This window comes from Pipistrellus hanaki (assembly GCF_964339955.1).
Source record: "Pipistrellus hanaki genome assembly, chromosome: 1".
In the NCBI taxonomy this organism is placed as follows: Eukaryota; Metazoa; Chordata; class Mammalia; order Chiroptera; family Vespertilionidae; genus Pipistrellus; species Pipistrellus hanaki.
The window spans coordinates 204,391,713-204,416,034 of NC_140503.1; the positions used below are offsets into that span (position 1 = coordinate 204,391,713).

The 24,322-nt window shown below is 34.8% G+C and overlaps 1 protein-coding gene across 8 annotated transcripts in view; it reads right to left on the reverse strand.

The window, feature by feature from the left end:
* CPEB2 (cytoplasmic polyadenylation element binding protein 2) overlaps positions 1-24,322 on the reverse strand; it is a 59,902-nt gene that overhangs the window by 9,332 nt on the left and 26,248 nt on the right. For 6 of the 8 annotated variants that reach the window (XM_084897010.1, XM_084897009.1, XM_084897007.1 and 3 more), the window contains 6 exons: positions 20,770-20,820; positions 12,031-12,054; positions 6,151-6,321; positions 5,487-5,576; positions 2,819-2,937; positions 2,445-2,559 (listed from right to left, as the gene is read on the reverse strand). In XM_084897010.1, coding sequence (XP_084753136.1) covers positions 2,445-2,559; positions 2,819-2,937; positions 5,487-5,576; positions 6,151-6,321; positions 12,031-12,054; positions 20,770-20,820 — 570 coding nt within the window. The remainder of the gene's footprint in view (positions 1-2,444; positions 2,560-2,818; positions 2,938-5,486; positions 5,577-6,150; positions 6,322-12,030; positions 12,055-20,769; positions 20,821-24,322) is intronic. The other 2 variants (XM_084897008.1, XM_084897006.1) reach the window with 1 other exon arrangement.

The following is a 24,322-nucleotide window of genomic DNA, read 5'->3' on the forward strand; positions in this document are numbered from 1 at the left end:
ATCTCTTAACTCTATTTATTCCTCTCTGTGATTGTTTCATTTCTCTATTCCCCTAATTGCTAAAAAAAAAAAAAAAAAAAAAAAAAAAAAGTTTTCTATACTCCCCAATCCCTCTCTTTTCTTCTTTGTTCAACCCTTCATAACCAAACTTCCATCCCATACCTTCATTTTAATTGTTCCTGTCAAGGTCATCTCCCCCACTGTCAAGTTCAATGGTCAATCTAAGCAGCATTAAATATAGTTTAATGGTCAATCTAAGCAGCATTAAATATAGTTCATCTATTTCATCACCTTGAAATATTTTCTCCATCTAGCTTCCAGGATATGTTATTCTACTAACTCTCCTTCTACTTCATTGTAACTCCTTCCTGGTCTGCTTGCTAGTCCTTCCTCAACTCCTTCACTTTTCAACATCAGAGTACCCCTGGTTTCAGTCAGTCCTTGGACTTCTCTACAACTGTGGGTTTGGTGACTTGATCCTGTGCCATGGCTTTAATTACCACCTGTCTGTTCTCAGCTGTTACATTCCTCTACTGTGGGCCTCCCCCCCTGGACTCCAGACTCATCTATGAAACTGTCTACTGGACAACTCATATTGTCAATTTCACAGGCACTGCAACACTGTGTATTCAAATGGCACTTCTGATCTTCCACCTTCCCATTAAACCTGCTCCTGTGTGTTTCTGCTGATTCAGTTAGTTAGCAATGGGAAAGAAGAAGTTGCCAAGTCATGACTCTTGGCTTTATCTTTTCCCCCACTGCACATGTAATCATGTGACCCTGATTTTCAAGCCACATCAAGAATCTAATCATCTCATCTCCATCACTAACCTCCCATTCCAACTTTCACCTGGATCATGGCAATAGCCTTATCTCTCTGCTTCAGATCTCTCCCCCACCCAAAGTTTATTTGCAAAAGAGCAGCAAGTGTAAGTCTCTCAAAAAATATACAGGTTTCCCTCACTATCTGAAAGTGGAGGCTTCCCTATGAAAACTTTTGTTCAGGTTGTAATTATTTTTCTCTTTTTCTTTTGGTTAGCTAAAACAGATAGTCATGTAAATATAATGTAAGTACTAATGTAAAAGGAAGTAGCATCAAGTAAATCAACTTTTAAAAGGCAGATATACCTGTATTACATAGCAATGGCTTAAATGAAATTTCTACTTAGGAGCTCTGAATGGTGCCACAGCTTTCAAAACCAAGACCCAAATCTCCCTCCAACCGGCTCCTTCTCCACTGTTCCTCAACTTGTACAAGGCACCACGATCTACCCAGTGTCTTAAGACTGAAAGCAGAGATACAACCTTTGCATTTCCCTATAGTAGCTGTTCACTTGGCTCTTTCTCCACTACCACCACTAATTCAAGCCACTACTATCTGAATTCTTCAATAATAGGCCACCAAATCTGTCCACTGTCTATTCTCAACTGGGCTCTCCTCCCGTGAATCATTAAAGTCAACGTTTAAAAGTGCAAATGTGATCATGCTTCCTTCTATTAAAACTCTTCAATGGTTTCCCCTTGCTCTGAGGATAAAGACCAAATTAACATATTAAATCTGTCTGCCCAGATTCCTGCTTATTTCTTCAGTCTTCCGTGTCTCTCCACTCACTCCTTATACCCCGCGTCAGGCACTCTGGGCTTTTTCAGTCCCTCCAATGTATCTGCTTCCCGCCAATGAAAACCTTTGGATATGCTCTTCCCTTTATCTGAAACTCCTTATAACCTTCCTGACCACCCCAAACTACTGTGCAGTCTTTACATATCAGCTCAACTACAAGTATATTTAAAACATCAGACTATATCACCTTCCCTTGCCATATGTTCTCCTATTTCTTACAATCTTTCCTTGTAGCAGTTATGTTCTATTAGTATTTACATGTGAGAATGGTTCTTTAACCTAAATCTCCCATATTGGGAGAGGGTGCAGCAATGGAAGGCACTAATATACTTTACAGGATATATGGTATCCTGAAACGAGCTTGTACAGTGGATATTTCCATCTATAATACGTTTCTCTGACATCTTCCAGTAAATCTCTGGTTCCCGACGACACACGTTATCACTCACTTATCTAAAGTGCTAATATTTTAAATTCCAAATTTCTTCCCCAGATATGAAAATCAATCCATATAAAATTCTCATGTCTTAGCAAGTTACACTTAAGAAGTCAGAAGTATTTGAGTGGATCTTCCTTATGAGTCTGTTTGGAGTTAGCTATTAATATTGACAGATGACTGCTCAATTCTCCAGTTACTAGATGATTTCAAGAATGGTTCTCAGAATTTGTCTCAGAATTCTATAGTGAGCAACTACTGGTGCATGAGGAATCTGCCCCTCACCTGCCCAACATGCCATGTACACAGCAGCTACCAAATATTTACTGAACCAATTCATATTTAAGTGATTTTTAAAAGAGCACAATTTGTTAGTATTGTACTTACCAGCTCTCAGTGGTCTAGGAACACCTCCAACAAAAATCGTTTTCCGGGGATCCAGAGGTTGAGAACCATCCATCACAAAATCACTATCACTTAAATTCCAAGGACGGATCTGAACCTATTAAAAAAAAAGGACGGTATTTTATTGGGTCTTATTCCCTTTACAGCTTATGCTGTTTTGCAGCACTGGATTTTTCGTTGTTTAAAATTTTAGGTAGTAGGGTTTAGAAACAAATTATTATTTTTTATCTAGGAATTGTAAATTATTCAAACTGTATCTTAATATGGTGGTTGAATTGTTTTCCACTAATAATCATTTCAAAACATTTTTGGAAAACTTATTTTTGTAGCTTAGAGTCCATGTGGTGCTTGCTTACTGGTTTGTCTTTGATGGTGGGGCTGGAAACACACAGATAGAGTTTTCCATCTTCTTCAATGCAAGCATCAATCAGTGCCTGAACTGAGCTCTCTTCTTGAAAGAGAAGGAACGCATAGCCTGCAATAATCATGAACAATGAGGCAATATGTTAAGTGTTTGCACCCCAAATTTCATTACTGTTTAGAAAATATAAGTTTTTATTAAAGGGAAAATCCTATAAATAGAATTAGCATCATTATATTTTCTATAGGAGAACAAATATACTATTGGAATGCCCATGAAAACATATACTCAGTAAATTAATTAGCTACTTTATATGTAGCATTTACTATTAAGTACCGTGCTAAAAGTTTTACATCAACTATTTCATTTGATGCTCACACGTCTATGGAACATTATTCCCACTTTATAGAGAAAATACTGAGGTATCAAGTGGTTAATTACTTGTCTGACATCAGTAACACAAGCAAGCAATTGGCTGAATAATTTCAAACTCTGGGCTGTCCCATTCTCTTTCTAGCAGTGATACTGCCTTCTCAAACCATTGGAATGATTAATCAGTGGAGCATAATAGGGCCTGAAGTTTTCTCTAAATGCCCTTTAGGGTACCAAGATCTAGAGCACACTTTTGGACTACAGAACATGTGGGAAGGCCAGGAATTTCCATATGCAGAGGGAAAATCCCCCAGGCAACTTGACAACTTTCACATGATACGAAATAACTATCTTAGGGAGGCTGGAATAAAGCAGGTTCCTTCAGAATGGGCCAGAACTTTGAAATCAAGTCTCAACTTGGACAAATAATTTTTTTCAGCCTAGAGACTATTTAGACTTGTAAATCCAAGCTCTTGCTTAAATTCTTCTATCATTGGGAAATACGCACTTCCTCCTTTCCTTGGGATACCAATTGTCAATCTTTAATCAGCCATGTATCCAGCAGGCAAAGCAGACTTCATTATAAAATGGCATCAACATTTACATTCCTGGTGTACTCCTTTGTGATTTCCCCCAGCAGTTGATAGCTATGAATGATCTAAAAACATCCCTTTCCTTGACAAGATTCCTGTGCAAACAAACATGGAGACTGCCACCCTGTCCTAATATGAAGAAGCCATCAAGCAGTCCATGCACATCTGTTCCAATAAACAAAGGGAAGCATGAGGTCATGTTTTACATAGAAATCAAAAACACTGCTTGCTGCCAACAAAGGCTTTTACTGCCACAAAGGTCTGATGTGACACAGAAGTACTTCATTTTAATAAAATTACATTACTCGATGGCATAAATAAGACATCAAATGGACTCACACAAATAGAAACTTCCAAAGGTACAATTATGCAAGATTAAGAAATGCATTTTAGAACTGTTTTAATTACTAGAAGCAATTTAAATATGCTTGAAATTTTTTTTTAAATAAAGACTGGTTTTCTTTAAGTGAAGGCTTTAATTTTGATACAAAGCTGAGCATTTGAGATCTATAACTGCTTTATAATAATAAAGAGAATATAAGGCTAATTTACTAAAACAATATTTAAATACAATATTTTTAATGCTGCTTATGTTTTGTGATATTATTTTTATATAATTATTTCCACATTACTTAATTTAAAAACAATACTTTAAATTCAAAATTTTTAATATTGCTTAATTATTTTGTGATTATTAGGGAAGAAATGTTTATATTACAAAAATTAATTAAGCAAGCATGGCAAATAACTTATGATCTAGCTAAGGAAAGCCATTAAAGATTAAAATACTCTTACCAAAAACAAACCATCTGTGGCTCTCTAGAATTTATTAAAATAAGCTAATATTCACACAGGTGAACCTCATTCACTGCAGAGTGAAACGTGTGTGGCTCAGTATCCAGGGCTCAAGTCACTGCCTTAATTATAAGGTATCTTCACAAACTGAATGCTTCTGCACCAGTGTTTCCCAAATCATGAAAAATTATGACTTACAGGAATGATAAAAATGCTTGAAAGAACAAGGTTTGAGAATACTGGTCTTTGGCAATGGCTACAATTAACTATAATTAAACAAAAAACAAACCAAAACTATGATTTGCCATGCTATGTATATTTTTTGTTTTAAGTTTGAGGAAATAAACTGACAACCACCTCAAAAACCACGTAACAGTCCTGGCTGGTGTGGCTCAGATGGTTCAGCATCACCTTGACACTGAAAGATTGCCAGTTTGATTCCCTGTCAGGGCACATGCCCAGGTGGCGGGCTCAATCATCCATAGGGGGAGTGCAGAAGGCAGTCAATTGATGTTGCTTTCTCACATCAATGTTTCTCTCTCTCTCTAAAAATCAATAAAAATATTAAAAACAGACACAATGACAACAGTCACAAAGACAGCAGGAATTCTGTTTCATTAAATTTGTGCCAACCCATTTTTTTAGGCTTATAGTTCACCATCCGGAAGATGAGACTCATGTAAAAAAAAAAACTGTTTATGTCTCCACAAAAACCAATTCTAATTCCTTTTTAAAATTATATTTCAATTCCTGCCTGGAACTCTGTTCAACTATCTAAGTGGCACAGCACCTTTTGGATTTAGTTTTGTTTTACTAGAAAAGACGACACGAAGTAATTTATATTGTCTCTCTTGCTTAGATATAATTGATTCCCTAGCAAATATTAGCAATGAAAACCCTTACCTTTCGGTGGAAAATAGGACTTGCTTTCTGCTTTGTGAGGCCAATCTACTACCAGAGGCCCAAATCTTCTGAAGCTAGCGGTAATTTCATCTTAAGAAAATATAATAATATGCATTAGGAATTTGTTTAAGAATTCATTCTAAAACCCCTTATTTTGTAAGTTACTTTAAATATTTAACATTTTAAAGTACAAATAGCCTAAAATAAGTTAGAATATGAATATTAAAATCATGTTCAATATCCTTATTAAAATTATTCATAAAAATAGATATTTTGTCCAAATAAATTCACTTTAAAGTAGCATATTTGTCAGAATAATCAATATAAAATGATATGGATAATAATAAATGTATAGAATACCAATCCTTAAATATCACTGGCTTGAAAACCATGCCAACATTATGTTAAATTAAATAAAGAGATCCATTACTGCTTGACAAGTAAAATCTTGTAGAAAAAGGAATGCTACAACAAGATGTGAAAAATCTATAATACTCATAAAATAGACTACAGTCTGACACAGGTCAGGTAGTTTCATTGAAACATATATAAGCCCAATCCTGTATATACTCCAGGTAATTTCAGCCCATAGAAAACTTATTACATTGATTGATTGATTAACTCAGAATAATCTAGTAGTTTATTGCATCACTGGACTATGCACCTTCATCAATGTCTGGAGGGAGGCCACCAACAAAAACTTTTCGAGAGAAGCGTTCTATTCGCTCTCCGTTTTGATGAGCTGAGTAACATGCGGGTGAGTTTAAAATCCCAACTTGATCGTTATGACCATCATCCAGCAAGCCATCATCGATTGGGAAGAGGGAAGAACGACCTAAAATATAAGAACAAATATAACTTGAATATCAGATCTGAAAAAAGAGTTAAAAAGAGCAATGGCAAATTCAAAGGCTTACCAATGAAGGTGACATATGCATAAAAGTGAAAGGAAATTCAGATAGTTTGAGGTTTTAATTACTTAGATTTGAGAGAGAATGAGTAATGCTGACTTATTTCTAAGTCAGTCTGAGAAATGACTTAGAAATAAACAGACCCACAAACATTAGATCACTTCAAATTTGTTGGAAAGCAACAAGAATCTAATATATAGGATGGCCAGACTGGATATGTAATTGAAAGAACTTTTAGAAACTGGTAGCAGAAAGAAAATTACTAACAAGATAAGAGGACATAGAAAAAAACACTTGCAGACTACAGGAAGGACAAGGGCTTCCGCACATGTGCAAAACAGAAAGCCACTCCCTCTGGACTTCGGTCCCCAGCCGAGCTGGCCCTTTGGGAGCGCACCCTGTCGGAGGGCACATCTTCTGCAGCAATCATGATGCTAGGCCATGTGGGACAAAAAATAAAAATGACCTGATAAAACACACTCCCTGCTCTCCAGGAATGTGCATTAGGAAAGGAAAGATCTCTAGATGCAGCTGCAGCACATATCCCCAAGAAACTTCACCATCTTCAGAAGTATGGTGGAGGGAGGAGTAGTCTAAGCTTATAAATGGGTAATATCTTAAATCCTCAAGTGAAACTGAATAGTATCTGTGGTGAAATTGCAAAGGTAGCAGTGCTTACTGAGAGCATTAGAAAGGGCAGGACATTTAAAAGTAAAAATATTTGTAGGAACATGGTTTTGAGTACAGTTTTCAAGTGGGAGAAAAAAAATAAGAGAAAGTCAGAAAAATAAATTTATTTGAGAAGTTATCAAGCTGGAAAAGCACTCTGAGGGGAGAGTGCCAGTTTAAAGGAGATATTTCATTAGTGGGTGAAGGAAATAGTGATACCGGGGTTCAAGCAAGATGATAACTTTTTTCTTGTTCTTAAGAAGACTTAGCAAGTATTTGCTATCAGAAATAAGGACTAATAGAAAACAAATATCAACAATTTTTCAAAATGAGCTATTTTACTTAACAAAATCAACCTCATCAAGGTCTATTAAAAACAATATTAATTGTAACTAAATGGTTCAACTTTATAGGGTTGGATTTTAAATAATTCTATATTTTAAAAAGGAATAATGTAAGGTAGAGAAACAACATGAATACTAATTTTTTATTAAAATGACAGAACTAAGTGTTATATTTATTTCAGATATGACAATGCTTTGAAAATTATTTCATTTTAAAGTGTCCTAACATACACACAAATTTAGCAGTCGCATGAATACAACAGTCTAACAGATTTTTATCATGAGAAAATATGTAGATCATAAATAATTAGGGTTCATGAATGCAGTGACTAAGGAAATCACTAGATAAACAATGTCAGATAGAGGGGTGGCTCAAAATGACACTTTTTATACTAATTATGATACTGTAAGTATAATAAAAACTACATTGACAATTATTCCATATTGTTAACTATAATAATGTTCTAACTATAATAAAATATTACAGTTAATAAATAGCAAATATCTATAATCTATTAACCAGAACAAAAGATATAGTGAAGAGGCTAAGAACATATCACATACTAGCCACACTAAGAATCTTCCTTGCTAAAAAATAATAACTGCTTTCTTTCTAAAGCCATAAAAGCTATAGTTATTTAAAAGAGAAGTTAGCTCAGTAAATACCACTACCAAAAATATTACTTTTTACCTTGCTAATTATCCTTTCCTATAACCCAAATTAATTTGATTATAAAAGGGAACCACTAAATAATAATGTATGTCTTCCATATGCAGTATGTTTTAAACATATTTTCCAAGAATTATATATTTAGTGCATGCAAATGGCTAGCAATAAAGATAAAATTATATGTGCTTAAGAAAGTAGAATTTGTTCAAAATTTGATTTGGACTAAAATATTTACAATAGTTTTCAACCAAAATTAAATTACCTTTCTTCTTTTTTACTATGAAACTAGGATGTGTTTTCAGGTTTTTATACCCAAAAGAGTGAAACTGAATGATAATAAAAGCACAGTATAAAATCTGTGGGATGTAGCATATGTAGAGAAAAGCTACATATGCAGAGAAAAATCTGCATACTTAGCAGAAAAATTAGTTTTAAATGCATATTAGAGAAAAAATATTTAAAGTAATCCTAGTTTATGTCATAAAAAGAAAAATAGCAAATTAAAAACAAAAAGAATTTAAGAAAGAAAAAAAACAAACAAACATGACATAAAAAAGACCAACAGGCCCTAGATGGTATGGCTCAGTGGTATACTGTCAGCCTGAGGACTAAACGGTCCCAGGTTAAATTCCGGTCAAAGAGCACATGCCCAGGTTGTGGGCTCCATACCCAGTGTGGGGTGTGCAGGAGGCAGCCAATGATGATTCTCTCTCATCATTGATGTTTCTCTCTCGCCCCCCTCTCCCCTCCTCTCTGAAATCAATAAAAATTTATTAAGAAATAGAAGACTAACAGAAAGATAACCAATAAAGCCAAAGTTGGCTCTTTAAAAACATCAAATTTATATATCCCTAAGTTTAAGAAAGAAAACTCAAATTACAAACACTAGATATGAAAAAGGGGACATCCATCAATACAATCTATGAACATTAAAAGGCTAAAATGGAAATATTATAAGCAACTATCCTAATAAATTCAACAACTAGAGGAAATAAATTCCTTAAACAAATAAGCTTTGAAAATTGGCACAAGAACACACACATACACACAACAACAACAACAACATATAAATAGATACAGAACTGAATAAACTTTTGTTCTTTAAAAATCTAATTCATTCACCACTAAACCCATGTAGGGCTGAAGCTTTCTTTGTAGAAAGTTTGTTTTTAAATTATAGATTTCATATTTTTAACAAATGTAGAACAATTCACACACATACATGTGTATAAACATACTGAACACACAAATGAAAGGCAAATCAAAGTTTTGCAATAGAAAAAGAAACAAATTATAAGAATAAACATAATGTAATATGAGGTTAGTTATAACTAAGATTACACTGAGCTTCTAACTCTGACTGTGGTGATATGCTAATCATGTGCCTAAACATCAATACTTATACTTGACTTTTCATATTTTTAGTCTTATTCTGGAAGCCCAGAATAAAGATATTTCCCAACATATCAATGGGGAAGGCAGCAAAGAAAAAGAAAACATTTGCACAATTATTCAATTTATAGCTTGAAGCATGGTTCTTTGCTCTCAATGTATTATCCTGCTCTTTTATTTAATAGAAGTTGTTCTAAAAATAAAAACAAGACAAATTATATGAATTAATTATGAATAGGAATATTCACCCCAATTTATAAGATCCAGACATCATTCTATTAGGGTAGATGAGCCACCAGTGTGACTTTTATGTATTATTCAAGGATAAAAAAAGACTATCAAAGCAAAAGTAGGAGGAGCAGGACTGATCTCTCCCGAACATCACCTGCTTAATCAGACAGAATTACTTATCAAATCAAGCATGTTTCACCAGAGAACTTACAATAAAATTATAAGGTGCATTTGTCACTCTGAAATATTTTGCCCCAATAATAGGTTTATTCTCTTCTCATAGAGGATGTAATAAGATATGCAAACTGAATAGAAAGGGGGAAAATGAGTAAAAAATAGGAAGAGAACCATTCCTTTGGCATATTTTTTTGTTGTTCTTTTTTTTTTTTTATATTACGGTATAAAATATTTTCAAATTCATATAAAAATCTATCAATAGCTATTTTAATGGGCATTCTTTTCATCCGACAATTAAAATAAAAATTTTAATGCAGACTTCTGTTTACAGAATATCAACTAAAAAAATTACTGAATGCTATATAGTTTGAGATGTAAATTCAGGCATTATATCTTCCCATAAGCTAAATAAGTGTGACAATTGTCACTTCTGTCCCAAAGAAGGCTTCTACTTAAAATCATGTGAGAGTTCTCTTTCTTCCAATACTGGAGGCAACTTGAAAACAGAGGAAATCTTTATGGCTCTCAGAGGTTAGAGATATTTAGGAATAGTAGCAAGTTCCTATCTAAAAGCAGAAACTGTTGCTTTTTCTTAAATAACCATAGTCTACAATTACAGAACTGAGATGAAAGACGACAAGCAAAATGATCGATCGTCTGTTAACTTTGTCCTAAGAACTTCCTAGATCATGACATTTACACTGGCATATGCCTAATAAGACTAAACATACATTGATAAGGCTAATTAGATAAAAAGTATATAATAATAATCCTAAATTTCAAAAATACTTTAAAATCACAACTTGGTAAGTGGGTCTTTTTGCAAGAGAAATGAAGCTCCATATTAAAACAGCACAGTGAAATGAGACAGTCTATAGATATGAAAATAGATACCAAAATTCTAAAAATTCCCTCTCCTCTCAGTTGCTAATAACAATCTTTAGGAAGTTATTTTGTTTTTTTTTCTATAGCTCTAGTTTTTTAGATAGAAAACTAAAGAATCAAAAAATTCAGTCAAGCATTTGAAGCTTCAGATTCTAAAAATGTTAAATTTAGACAAAGAAAAATATAAAACCAGAAATCCAACTTAAGAATTCAAAATGCCAGTTTCTGTCCTCAGTGGTGGCAAATATTTTTTCTTGTTTGTTTTCAAAGCACATGCATTCATGACTAGATAAAAAAAAACAAAAACTGAAGCACTCACACGCATGTAATATTTATGAAAAGGCACTATTATTGTCTATCCTCCATTGCTCAAGGAAGATTTTAGGGGTCAAGGAATAGTCTTTCTATTTATTTTGCACTTTTAACAACTATGTAAATGTCATGATTATTGCTCACTTAAAGAATAATGCAGTATAATGTTTTTTACTTCTCAAGCCAAAGACATTTTTCCCTCTCCAATTCTGCACATGAAAAAAAAAAAAAAAAAGATAAAAAAAAGGCCAAGTTTAAGCCACAGAAACTGTCAGCTGCTTTCCTAGAATGTTTATTAGTCCAGCATCACACAGTTCTAGATTTTTCCTTAAGATAATCAGAACCCTGAAGGGAAGACTACCATGGGGAAAGAGAAAGTGTGTGTGTGTGTGTGTGTGTGTGTGTGTGTGTGTGTGTGTGTTAGAAAGAAGGAAGAAGGGGAGTGGCGGGGAGGGGGGAGAGAAGAGAATTATATTCTTAGAAGACAGAGAATATTAGCAACATGATTTCTATATATCAGTGTCAATTTGTTAATTTCAACTGGGTAAAACATAAATAAACTCACATAATCATATACCATAGATAGGCAATCAGTTATAGTATAGATTTAGAGTAGAAAAATCATATTGCATGTTATCTTTACTAGTATGTATTAAACATATTTCTTAAATTATAAATTGACAGCTTTATTTTAAAAGATATAAAATAACTTTAAAATAATTAAAATCTAGACAGCTTAAAAGGGATATTTTTATTAAATAACCTTATTAGTATGAAATGTTCTTTAAAGGTTAAGAGATTTAGATTGGAAACCTTGGTAAGTATTCAAATCAAAATACAATTCTTCTGTGAGTTTTTAGACATCGCATAAGAAATCTGTGATAATTAATACAACATTGATCAGTAAAACCCAATTAGAAACAGTTATACCATAGCAAACAGAAAAGAATTACCTCGTCTTCTCCCATAACTCCTTGCTGCATGTAAACAAAGGACAAATTGTAAAATGTCAGAACTAAGAATAAGCCCACATGTACAAATATTTGTAATATGAAAAGTTGTGTGGGCATCTGGAAATTAGTGCTACTTTGTTTTCAGAGCTACAGTAATACCAATATATAATATATGCATGATGTTTAACCATTTATTACGTATCTCACCTAAACTGTATAAAAATTGTGAAATTAAAAGGAAATATACATTATATTCTCATTCCTGTTAAAACTTATGAATAAATATTTGTTTCATGAGAGCAGGATAGAAATATGTAACATTTTACAGTTAAATAGAATCACAAATAATTTTTCCAATGAATGGCAACAATTTGAATTAAATCCTCATTTTTCTACTTATTACTAGTATATGTAGCATATATAGTCCAACAAATAATTATTCAGATTTAATTCACATTATACCAAACCCTGCTTGGAAAAAGTACTGAAGAAAGAGTAAAGAAATCAATCCATAATCAAACTTGCTTAGTTGAAGAAATTATCAATGACATACTATAGCTAATAATGCTTTCTATTCTTTAGTACACATCAAAACAACTTTCTAAAGTGCTTATGTCTTGACATCTGAGGTAATAGGGATTCAGATACAAATTATTATTGGTATTATCATAGAATAGTAGGTATGTTAAGTACTGTAAAAGTATAAATTAGTAAGGCATTTTCACCTGGGACTAGCAGTTTATATAATTCCTTATGAAGAAAAAAAATACTACAATTTATTTTTCATAAGAAACTACCAGTTAGATAAAATTTACAACTTGTTTTTAAATAACTCCTCCTCACCCCCAAATCTGAGTATACAATAAGTACTTTTACTCTGAAATTGACATACAGAACCAAGGCAGTAAACAAAAATGACTGTTGAATTTCAGATCTTATTTCATGTTTACGGTGTCTTAGGCCTGGGAAAAATTGATATGGAATAAATCTCAAATCAAAATATATATTACAGTTGTCAGAAATGTCTCCTCAAAAGTATAAAACTTAAAGACCAAAAGAAAACATTTCATTTCTTTAAATATATTCTACTAAAGGCCCGGTGCACGAATTTGTGCAGGGGTGGGGAAAGGGGAGGACTGTGGTGGGGAAGTGGCCAGCTGGGAAGGATGGACCTTGCGAGGTGGCTGACTGAGGGGGAGGGACTGCAGGAAAGACTTAGGGAGGTTGGCTGGCCAGGGGAGGGACCGCGGAGATTGTGCCCTTGGCCTCCTGGGAAAGGGACTGTGTCCACCACCACCCACCCCCGGTTCCCTGTCCCAGCCTGGGCACAAGGGCCCTGGCGGGGTCGGGAGAAGAGGCAACGTAGCCGGGCCGCGTGTGGAAAAATGGATACCGGTTGCGGACACCGCTGTCGGAACCCAGCCACCACATGGTTACCTGCCTCCCCCCTCTTCCTTCCCTCGTAGCCGCACCGCCACTGTGGCAGGCAGGTGGCTCCTGGGGAAGGAAGAGGACTGGAGCAAGACAAAACTCTTGTAATGAGGGCTGTCAATAGATTGCATCTGGCAGGGGAGGGCGGTTAGGGGTGATCATACAAACAGGCAGAGGTGATTAGGGGCAATCAGGCTGGCAGGCAGAGAGGTTAGGGATAATCAGGAAGGCAGGGTAGCAGGGGCATCAGGAAGGCAGGCAGGGGAGTAGTTAGAGGCATCAGGCAGGCAGGCACAGTGGTTAGAGGTGATCAGGCTGGCAGGCAGGTGAGTGGTTAGGAGCCAACACTCCCGGATTGTAAGAGGGATGTCCAACTGCTTTTAAACTGGCAGTCATACATCCCCTGAGAGGTCCTGGATTGGAAAGGTTGCAGGCGTGGCTGAGGGACACTCCCTCCTGCCCCTGTGCACCAATTTTGTGCACTGGGCCTCTAGTTTAGTTGTATAATTTACAGCAGATTTAACCTGTCCATGAGTGCTAATTATACTACAGATTAACCTAATCTATATAGTTACCTGTATGTATACACGTGTATAATTTATGTATATAGCTTGCTATATATACACACATTACATATGTGTATGTGTATAGGTTTACAGTTGTGAGTACACGAAACAGTGGTTATTCTTTTTTTTTAATTAATATATTTTATTGATTTTTTACAAAGAGAGAGAGGGAGAGCTAGAAACATCGATGAGAGAAAATCATCGACCAGCTGCCTCTTGCACCCCCCCCCACTGGGGATGTGCCCGCAATCAAGGTACCTGCCCTTGACCAGAATCAAACCTGGGACCTTTCAGTCCGCAGGCTGACGCTCTATCCATTGAGCCAAACCTCTTTTGGCCAGTGGTTATTCTTATATTATGATTTATAATTATTCTACTATTTTCCATATAAACAACTAACTGTAAACTTATTTTTGCCTCACACTCCATATGTAATTCACATAGTGCTTACCTATCTAAATATTAGTTTAGGGTGAGGGTAGGTGTGGAAGTATTTAGAATTTGGTTATCTAGGTCTTCTAAGTCTTCTAAAGGCCTTAAAAACCTCTCTCAAAGAGATGGGACATCAACTGTGGAAAATCAGATGGATAAAATAGGAATTTTAATACTATCAAGAACAGACAATAAAGAATAGATTCCTGTAAGTTTTTAATGTGGCATTAAGTCTAAAAATGATCAATAGGCCCCCAAACACTTCACAGCACAATCTCAATAGCTGAGGTTTCTGCTTATGCCTAGTCAAGGTCTAGTGACATTAATCCGGTACAAATCTGCTTTGGGGCATCCCATTTATGGCTGTAGCAGGTCGGACATTTATATAGCAAATAAAACTATTCTCAAGTTTAAGTCAAATTACAAATTATGATGAAGTTCATAATGTGGTACATAATTCTTAACTTACTGAGAAAATTAATGAAGCTGCTCAATATTAAAACAGAAAATATAAATACAAGTCTTCAAAGCACCTTAGATTTTATCTCATTCCTGGGCTTGAATACAATTATTTAAAAAATGTCTCCAACTATCTCATGCTGTGGAATTTTATAACCCTATAAAGAGTTAGTCCACCTATTTTTTAGACAACTCTCAGATTGCAAGTCTCTTCATTACCAAAAGTAGAACTGACTGCAGATGGAGTTAAACCATGTGAAACATTTCCTATCCCTGTCATGAAATAACCAATCTGCTGCCATCACCCAAAACAATGATGGGTGTACTCATTTCCTACTAATGTTTACACATGAATTTCTGGGGTATATTCTGCTATAACTTTATCAGAAAACCCTCAGAGAAAAAAAAAAATTAGTAAATTACTATTCATTATGTTTTTAACAAGTCTCCTTTAAACAATATATAGACCCCTCCAATCTCATTTATAATATGATTTAGAAAAAAATGAGTAATATTTTTTAAGTATTAAAAACTATTTAGAATATAAAATTTCAGGTACATTATAAAAATACTTTATACAAAAAATGGGGAATTTAAAATCCTATATAATAAAAGGCTAATATGCAAATTTACTGAACAGCAGAACGACCAGTCGCTATGACACTCACTGACTACCAGGCAGCAGATGCTCAATGTAAGAGCGCCACTCAGCCAGAAGCCAGGTCATGGGTGGCTAGGACTGGAGGAGCGGTGGGAGCCTCTCCCGCCTCCATGGCAACGCTAAGGATGTCCAACTGATGGCTCAGGCCCGCTCCCGAATGAGCCTAAGCCATCAGTTGGACATCCTCTGAGGGCTCCCAGACTGCGAGAGGGTGCAGTCCAGGCTGAGAGACACCCCCTCATGAGAGCACAAATTTTGTGCACCAGGCCTCCAGTACATGTATAAAAATATATTTTTGTGTGTATGCACATGAATGTTAAAATGTATATTATATATTTACATATATATCTTTTCTTTAATGAAAATAATAAGAGGGGCTGTGAGAAATGCCTAAAGACCTTTCCCATGCAAGTGGCTTTACAATTTGGTCTTGGGTTACCAATATTATTATTAATTTCTTATCCATAGCTACAAAACAAAATAAACAAACAAAATGAATAAGTCTAGCATTTTCTTTAGGGTCTTTCTGCCCATATGTATTGGTTCTTAGCTCAGTTGTGGTACTTAAATTACTGCAGCAGAAGGAAGTGGCAGATAAACATATCAAATCAGCTGGAAATACTTAAAGTTACCTTAGTGTGAAACTAAAAAAAAAACCACACAAAAAAACAAACAAACAAACAAAAAAACTTATTTCTTAACTCTAAACACTTGAGCCATAACCCAGGAGAAAAATATACCACCCCCTCAATTCTTAACATAATCCCATTCAAGTTCCAAAATAAATTTGTCGTCTACACACGTCTTCCATCAGCATAAAAACAGTACTGATTGCATACTTAAGTTTCCTATGTTTGTGACTTAACACATTTAGAGTTTCTGCCTTCAGAAATAGAATTGCATTAATGAGTAAATTTTCTTAAAAGAAACACATAACTTCTTTCCTCCCTAAAGCACATCAAGCTCTTGATTACAAACATGGCTGTTAAGTGGTTAGCAAACTATGTTGCTAATACCATCCTCCCATACTTCTACTCTATCTGTTCTCCTTTTGAAAAAACATATGCATTAATAAAAATATTATTATACTTTCCTTCATGCAGGGGTTAAGGAGAAAACATAATTCAAACAGAAACAAATACTTGCATGTTCTGTACTATTACAAAATAAGAGTATTTCTGTTATGAATTTTTTTACTATTGAGGATAAAAAGTGTAAGATGTATACACTTATAGAAATATAAGCATTCAAGCTGTCATTGTGACTTCAGAAGTACTTAACCTTTGGTTTTTAAGCAATTTACCTATTCCTATGCAAGGAGACTTTCTTAAAAAGCCTTTGGATGTTCCTACGTTTGGATTACTCGAGTGGCAGAGTCTCCACCAGTCGATTCCACTTGATTTCCACTTGATTTGAGGAATATAGTCTATTCAGAAGTAGGAGCTGCTTGCAGTTATATTTCTTTGGCATTTTTGTTGTTACAATTTTTAAAAAATTGATACAACTTCATGAGGTATATGGGTGTGGGATTATACCTCTTTTTCTCTATCTGAGTTAGCAGAGGCTCGGAGTTAAAGATTTATCAGAGGCGCATCATAGTTTTACCAACTTCCCGACCTTTATCCCATACCGTATTTGTCCCTTAATTAAAAGAATATTTAAAAGTTTAACCATAACACTAATTAACTAGGAAGATAGGATCATAAAACCTTGTACAATATTCGCCTTATCCGCATAACTATATCACTATTTATATATTATTTTTTATTAAATGGTCACAAGCCTCGTCCTACTGGAACATAACGAGTTTCTGCCAGTTCTGTTTTTTCTAAAGGATGGCCTTAATTTGTAAATAATGCATATCTGTGTACCATCAAAAGCCACTGTAACACAGGGGAAGCACACACGCTTTAGGAAACTGCCTGAGTCATTTTGCTATTATTGACCCAAATTTGTCCCTATATAGCTTCTTCAAAATGGTTCTGGTTTGGCTTTCTGCAATAATGTAAAACAAGCCTCCTTTGTTCATGACATGTAACCCCCTTCGAATAATTGAAAATATAAGTTATGCTATGCCTTCTTTAATTTTATATTGTCCAAAGTAAACAGACCCAACCCCTTTTTCTATTAATAGGACACGATTTTCACTCTTTCAAAGTGATTTTTGTCACTGTTCATCATCACCCACTGCCACAGCTAACGTCTCCTTCCAGGAACTGCTCCAGATACATACTGCACATGAATGAACGCTTTCACTCTCACACAATCCCTTGCGGCCGCAGCATGCTCTCTCTCAGACAGAGAGAATCTGAGTCAGAGTGAAGTGAGGTAAGCTGCCCAAGGTCACAGAGCTAGAAAGGGCAAACTTGAGCTTAAGCTCAGAGACTCTGGCTGCAGAGTCTGTGGTACCAACCACTATGAACTACTATTCAACCACCACACAAAATACTAATGTGTTATTAAATATCGATTTTCAAAGTAAATATTAGCTATGCTTACTGATTAAATAATACAACTTATTAATCAACTGTATAATAGGTAAATCTCTGACATACTGAAGTGTGGTAATTTAAGAAGCAGCTCTATGTATGAAGATCTACACTTTATTCAAACAGTCAATAATATTTAATAGTAATTTACCATAGGTAGAGGCTTATTATTAACATAATTTCCACATTTCTTAGGGAGACAATATGTTAAAAATATAGTTGAATTACAAGCTGTTACAAACTAGCTCAAAAAATTTCCCCGTATGTTTTAGTGCCCTTTGCCTACTTTTCTCTTCAATAAATCTTTATGTCTAAAAAAATCCATTTAAATTTTTAATATTCAAATGCTTCTTTATCCTATACATATACCCAATTTTCTGAATCTTGCTTCCCCCCAATGAGCAAAATGTTTTCTCTTTGAATAAAATTGTCTCTGCTAAACATACTTTAACGTCCTAGTTTCATGATCTTTTATCTGCACATTCTCTTACCAGAAAAAGTTCAAAATTTCCAGGATGTTTAACTGTATTGAGAATGTATTGTGGCCATAAAATGGCAGACTATGAAGACTGCTCACATGATTAAAGAAATACATTTGCCCACAAGATGCAACTCTTTTCTGAAATAAAATATGCTTGTTTCTACTATATGATGAAACATTTTCAATCTAACATCTACATTATTTAGAAACATTTAAGCAACTGATTAAATAAATTAGTTTATGTTTAGTGTAACCAAAAGTGTAAGTTGTAAAAACAGTTCAGCAACTAAGCCCTTTGCTCACACATAACTGACGTATTCTAATGTGATTACAATATACTTCTAAATTATCCTAGTTTATTACACATTTAACAATCTAAGAACATCTGTGAATGATCTAACCGATTACCTCAGATGAATTTTCCTTCAGATGGATTTTGACAGCTCATGTGAAACATTTGTAAATTCAAAATTTTCAACTGAATTGCTTTGTTTAGAAGTTAATATAGAAACGTGAATGATCTTTATTATGACCAAGAATATTTTTAAAAGTGTTTAAAGGATGCTCTGGTTTCTCTTCAGACCGCATAAATCTTTCGCCTTTTACTAAAAGTGTTTAAAGGACGACTAATATATAAATAATTTATTGTTACCTAAATCTATCATTATTTTATAATTCAAGCCATAGAAATGAGAAAAATTATTATCTATTTTTGATTTTATAAAGTCAATTTTAATAATATAAGTCAGTGTTTCCCAAACTTTTGACATGTGTGTACCCCTTCTATAATTTTCGTAACGCTGAGTACCCCTCATACTCAAGAGAACGTAGAATTAGGCGCCGCTAAGCACGGTGCAGTGCATATCCCCACCAAACTCCGGTGCAACGTGTACCCCCACCAAACTCTTCCCGTACCCCGGGGAAACACTGAATAGTCATAGATTTAAAGGTTAGCGACAAACTACTCAAATAATGTTGTTTTTTAATTCTGTGGTAGAAAAACAGTTGAATGAAATCCTGGAATGTAATTTCTAGTACCAGAAGGTCAAAGTCTATATAACTCTGCGATTCATGATTCACTGGATTCATAAACTTGGCCTAGTGGACTGTTTTGAGGTCTAGGGTGGACGTGGCTTCAGCGTAGAGGGCACAGTCTGGCCCCAGAGATAGGACCTTGACAGTTCTACCTCTAACTGTGCTTACACCTTCACTGATAGATAACTCAGTGCTCAGACTAGGCTGACGTGTGGTGGGCAACTCAATACATCATGGTCAAATACAATGAACCAATCACCGAATCTAATGCTTCAATTACTCTTTCATTACAAAATCCACTCCACCTTGACAATCTCCCAGGTAGCCTAGACTTTATTTCTGCCTTTCTGCTTCTAAAATAGTCTTCACTTAACATTGGTGCACACGGTCTAGCCTTACAGTGGCCTTTTTTCAGCATCTGTCCTCCAACTTAATAGCCATCTTTTTTCAACTAAGATTTAGTTGAAAGCCATTCTAATGATATAATTATGTATTTTAAAGTAAATACTATCTCTATTATTACTTCTTCCTACTTCCTGCTCATCACCCACCTTCTGATTTAAAAATACCTTTCTGAAGGATATTTTAATCTTTCATGCTAACTCCCACAGTCATGAATGTGTTAAGTACTGTAACTCTCTGAATACAATGTTTGTCTAACAGAAAGCAAAGTTCAATGAAAGTTTATTCTTTTTCTAACTTTGGTGAATTTCACATTGTAAAAGTTCTATTTAGAATAAATATAGTATGACCACCATCTTTACAAAATCACCAGTATAGTCTTTAGTTGAACATTAACAGAATGCTATAGCAGTAACAAATTCTATATATTTGCAAACATCACCTCATTTAATTCTCCTAATAAGTTTATTCCCATGGTCACAGAAGTTACTTCATTAAGGTTACTCCCATTGCCTGGAAAGCAATATTCACACTCCGGACTGTCTCCAAAGACTGTGGTCACTGAATTAAGTCATAGTATCATAAGTATACTTCAATGGTGGCTTTACCAGCCAGAATAGACTGAAACACCTAATTCTGCTTTCTGAACACAAAGTGTTGTAGCTTTATTTTTATACCTATAATGTGACTAACATATAGAATAGAATAGGTTTAAAGAAAGGCATTCAACCATCTTTATTTATCAACTGGAAAAATAAAATAAAATGATTTCATACAACTTACCATTTAACATCAACAGATTGTCAGTTCCTGGATGCGGATAGCTCAATCGACCTTTAAAAAGACAGGAAAGTATGAACATTATTGAAGTATTTGCAAATTAAAAAAAAAGAAAGGGGCCTAAGGGGAAAATTATTGAACACAGCATATTTCTTAAGGACTAAAAAGGTAATGTTTAACTCAAAGTACATTAACTAAAATGATCCTTGAAAGTTGAAAACAAAAACAGTTAACCTACTTCCTAGATCATAAAGCACAATGAGATTTGGAAAAAAAAATCCTTATAGAACAAAATCTATTTATTTTGAAATGCAAAAACAATGTAGACATTCTAGTCTTTCAAACTTAATAGAATATGTGATAATTTCTTAATATTACAATATAATTTTATTTTTCTAAAAAATAAAATTTGAAAAAAGATAATTTATATTTCTAAATAAAAAATCTGAGTATTAAAATAATTAACAGTAAAAAGTCATGATAACTTGCCATTTAATTCAATATCATTTTATATAGTTGTTTTTAAAGAAGTTTAATGAAAACGTCTTAGAAGTACAGTATTATTACAGATATTGGAAATCTTGTTTTAAGTTTAAAGATGATATAAAAATAAAAATATAAAAAATGAAAATAGTAAGGCTTAACAGCATAATAGCATAGTACATTTCCTTTGAGTCATTCTTCACCTAGGAGTTTTGCATTACTATAATAAATGCAGAAAGGACAACAGTATATATTTAAAAAAAAAAAAAGGTATACATGAACATACTGTAGTTTATCCAGCACTTTTACAATCTAGCTTGTTTGGTGAAATGCCAACAATGAGGATAATCACTGTTTTTAGTTCATTAAAATATAGGGCTTTTCTCTAACACTTAAATCTCTGATAGACTGTGTAAGAGATACATTAAAATCCATTTAGAAATCTGCTAAAAATGAAATGTCTGTGAGATTGCATTTTAGCAACTTTCAGCGCAGTCCCTTTAAAATAGGGGTGTCGAACTCAATCAGAGAAGGGGCCAAAATCTAAAATCCAGCCTAAATCGCGGGCCAAATGGTTTACTGAACAGTCATAAACTGACAATGTCATAAACTGACAGCGGAGTGCAGTGATGACAGCGCGGTGCGGGCCACATTGCAAGGCCTGGCGGGCTGGATTTGGCCCGCGGGCCTTGTGTTTGACACATGTGCTTTAAAAAAACATCACTGGGACCTGGAGTGCATTGTGCTGAGCGAAATAAGCCAGTTAGAGAAAGACAAGCATTACATGATCCATCATATATGGACTGTAAAGAACAAAATTAACTGATGAACAAAATAGATCCAGAGACATGGAAGCATGGAACAGACTGCTGAATCTGAGGAAAGGAGGGTGTGGGTTGGGGGAAAGAGATCAAAGAACTTGTGTGTATTTATGTCTAACCCATGGACACAGACAATAGGGTGGCGAAGGCCTGGAGCAGAGGGTGGGGGCAGGCTACAATGGAGGAAAAAGAGGACATACATAATTCAACAATAAAGATTTAACAAACAAACAAACAAATAAACAAACAAACAAATAAGGAAAAAAGACATTATAACAAATAACGTATTGCCACCAGAAGGGTGAACAATAAATATCTGAAGGGAGTTGAGGTGATTAGCAAGGAGTACAGATAAACTGCATTACCTTCACTACCCCTGCAAACACTCTACATTTCTGGGTCCTTTATTCTGTCAAAATATTCCATACAAGACAAATCGTAAAGGTGTCACTCTAACAGCATAGAAATATGTCTATTGTTGTGATAGCTTAGTATGTACAGACAGCAGACTTTTCCTAACAGGATTCCAATAGCATGGAACATTACCTTGAAGTATCATAGCTTATTTTGGAAATATGCCTATTTTTAAACATCTTGTTGCAGATGAGTAAATTTAGAGAACAATATAAAACTACAAAAAAATTACGTTATTTCTGACTTGAGAATGAATATCAATATGAAAGTGGCAACCTGTGTCATTAAGTCTTGCACACTGACAGTGTGTAGGAGGCTGAGAATACAAATAAGCAAAATATACAGTCTTCCCTTATGTGCTTATAATGTAATAGTGAAGACGGACACAAATGTACAATTTCAATAAAATCTGCCAAATGTGAAAAGAGTTATGCACAGTATATCATATAATGAACAGCTAATATGCAAATGGTCATCATGCCCTCACGCCAGGGCCAGGGGACCTGAGGCTGCACCCGCCACCCGGTGGGGCTTAACTGGGGACCTGAGGCTGCACCCCCTATGCCTTCCCCACCACCACCGGTGGGGCTTGACTGGGGTGGGGCCAGCCGGGTCTGGGTCTCATGCAACTTCAAGGCGCACACAGGTGGGCGGGGACTTGACTCTTGGTCCCGCAGGGGATTTTCATGTACATTTTACTAATTTTCTTTCATCTTTGACAGTTCTATTATAGAGAAAGGGCAAATAGCAATATTAAAATATTTCCTCTAATTTAAATTCCCTGTTAATGTGTATGAATTTCGTGCACCAGACCACTAATGCTATATAAAATCCCCCACATAGGTATTTAACCAAGTCCAGGGATTCAAGCAAAACTCCCTAGAAAAAGTAAATTGAACAAAGCCTTAACCTTGTTCCATTAAAAACAACAACAACAACAACAACAACAACAAAAAAACCACCAAAACACCAAACAAAAACAACCAAAAATCAAAACAAAAAACAACACTAACTTTCAACTGCCACATAATTACCATTGAACAGATTCATTGTTCACTTTATTTATCCCAAGACACAGATAAGATATTTTCATTGCTAATAGTTTTTGACCTCTTGGCTCTGAAGGGACTTAAAAGGCACACATGTGGAAAGTTCAAAAGACAGCTATCTATTTACAAATGGATAGATACTTGTGTATATGTTGTCAAACATAGATCTCAAAGCAGGAAAATCTCTCAACATAATAAAATACTCCAAAATGAAAGAAAGAAATTTAGACTATGTAAAATTATACAATTACTTTTTCTTTACTTCAGTAAAACTACATCTTTACAAGTTAACTTTTACAGTTACATTTTACCTAGGATCATTTCAAATTACTTTCACCAAAAACTTGCCAACTGATAATAACTAACATTGAGGGCTTGTGCCAGAAGCTTTTCTAAGTTCTTCACAAGCAGGGATTTAGCTCTCACAACAATCTCTGAGTTAGGTGTTACGATCTTCCCACTGAAGATGAAACACTGCCCCACAAAAGATGAAATCACTTGCCCAAGCTACACCTGTCAGGTAGCTCTGGCAGGACTCCAACCCTGACCACTTGGCTCACACTCTTAATCACTATCTTAGAATGATTTCCTAGGTGGTGATGTAATTCAAAAGAAGGTGTATATGCTTAGCTATAGGAAAAATTCAGCCATTAAAAGAAGTCACAGAGTTGTCTATAGTATATTAGATAACATACTTCATTATAGGTAAAAATATCAATACATTGCTTCTCCCTATTATCCAAAAGCCGGTGGTGCAGACCAGTAAATTGTACACCAACACCTGTTCCT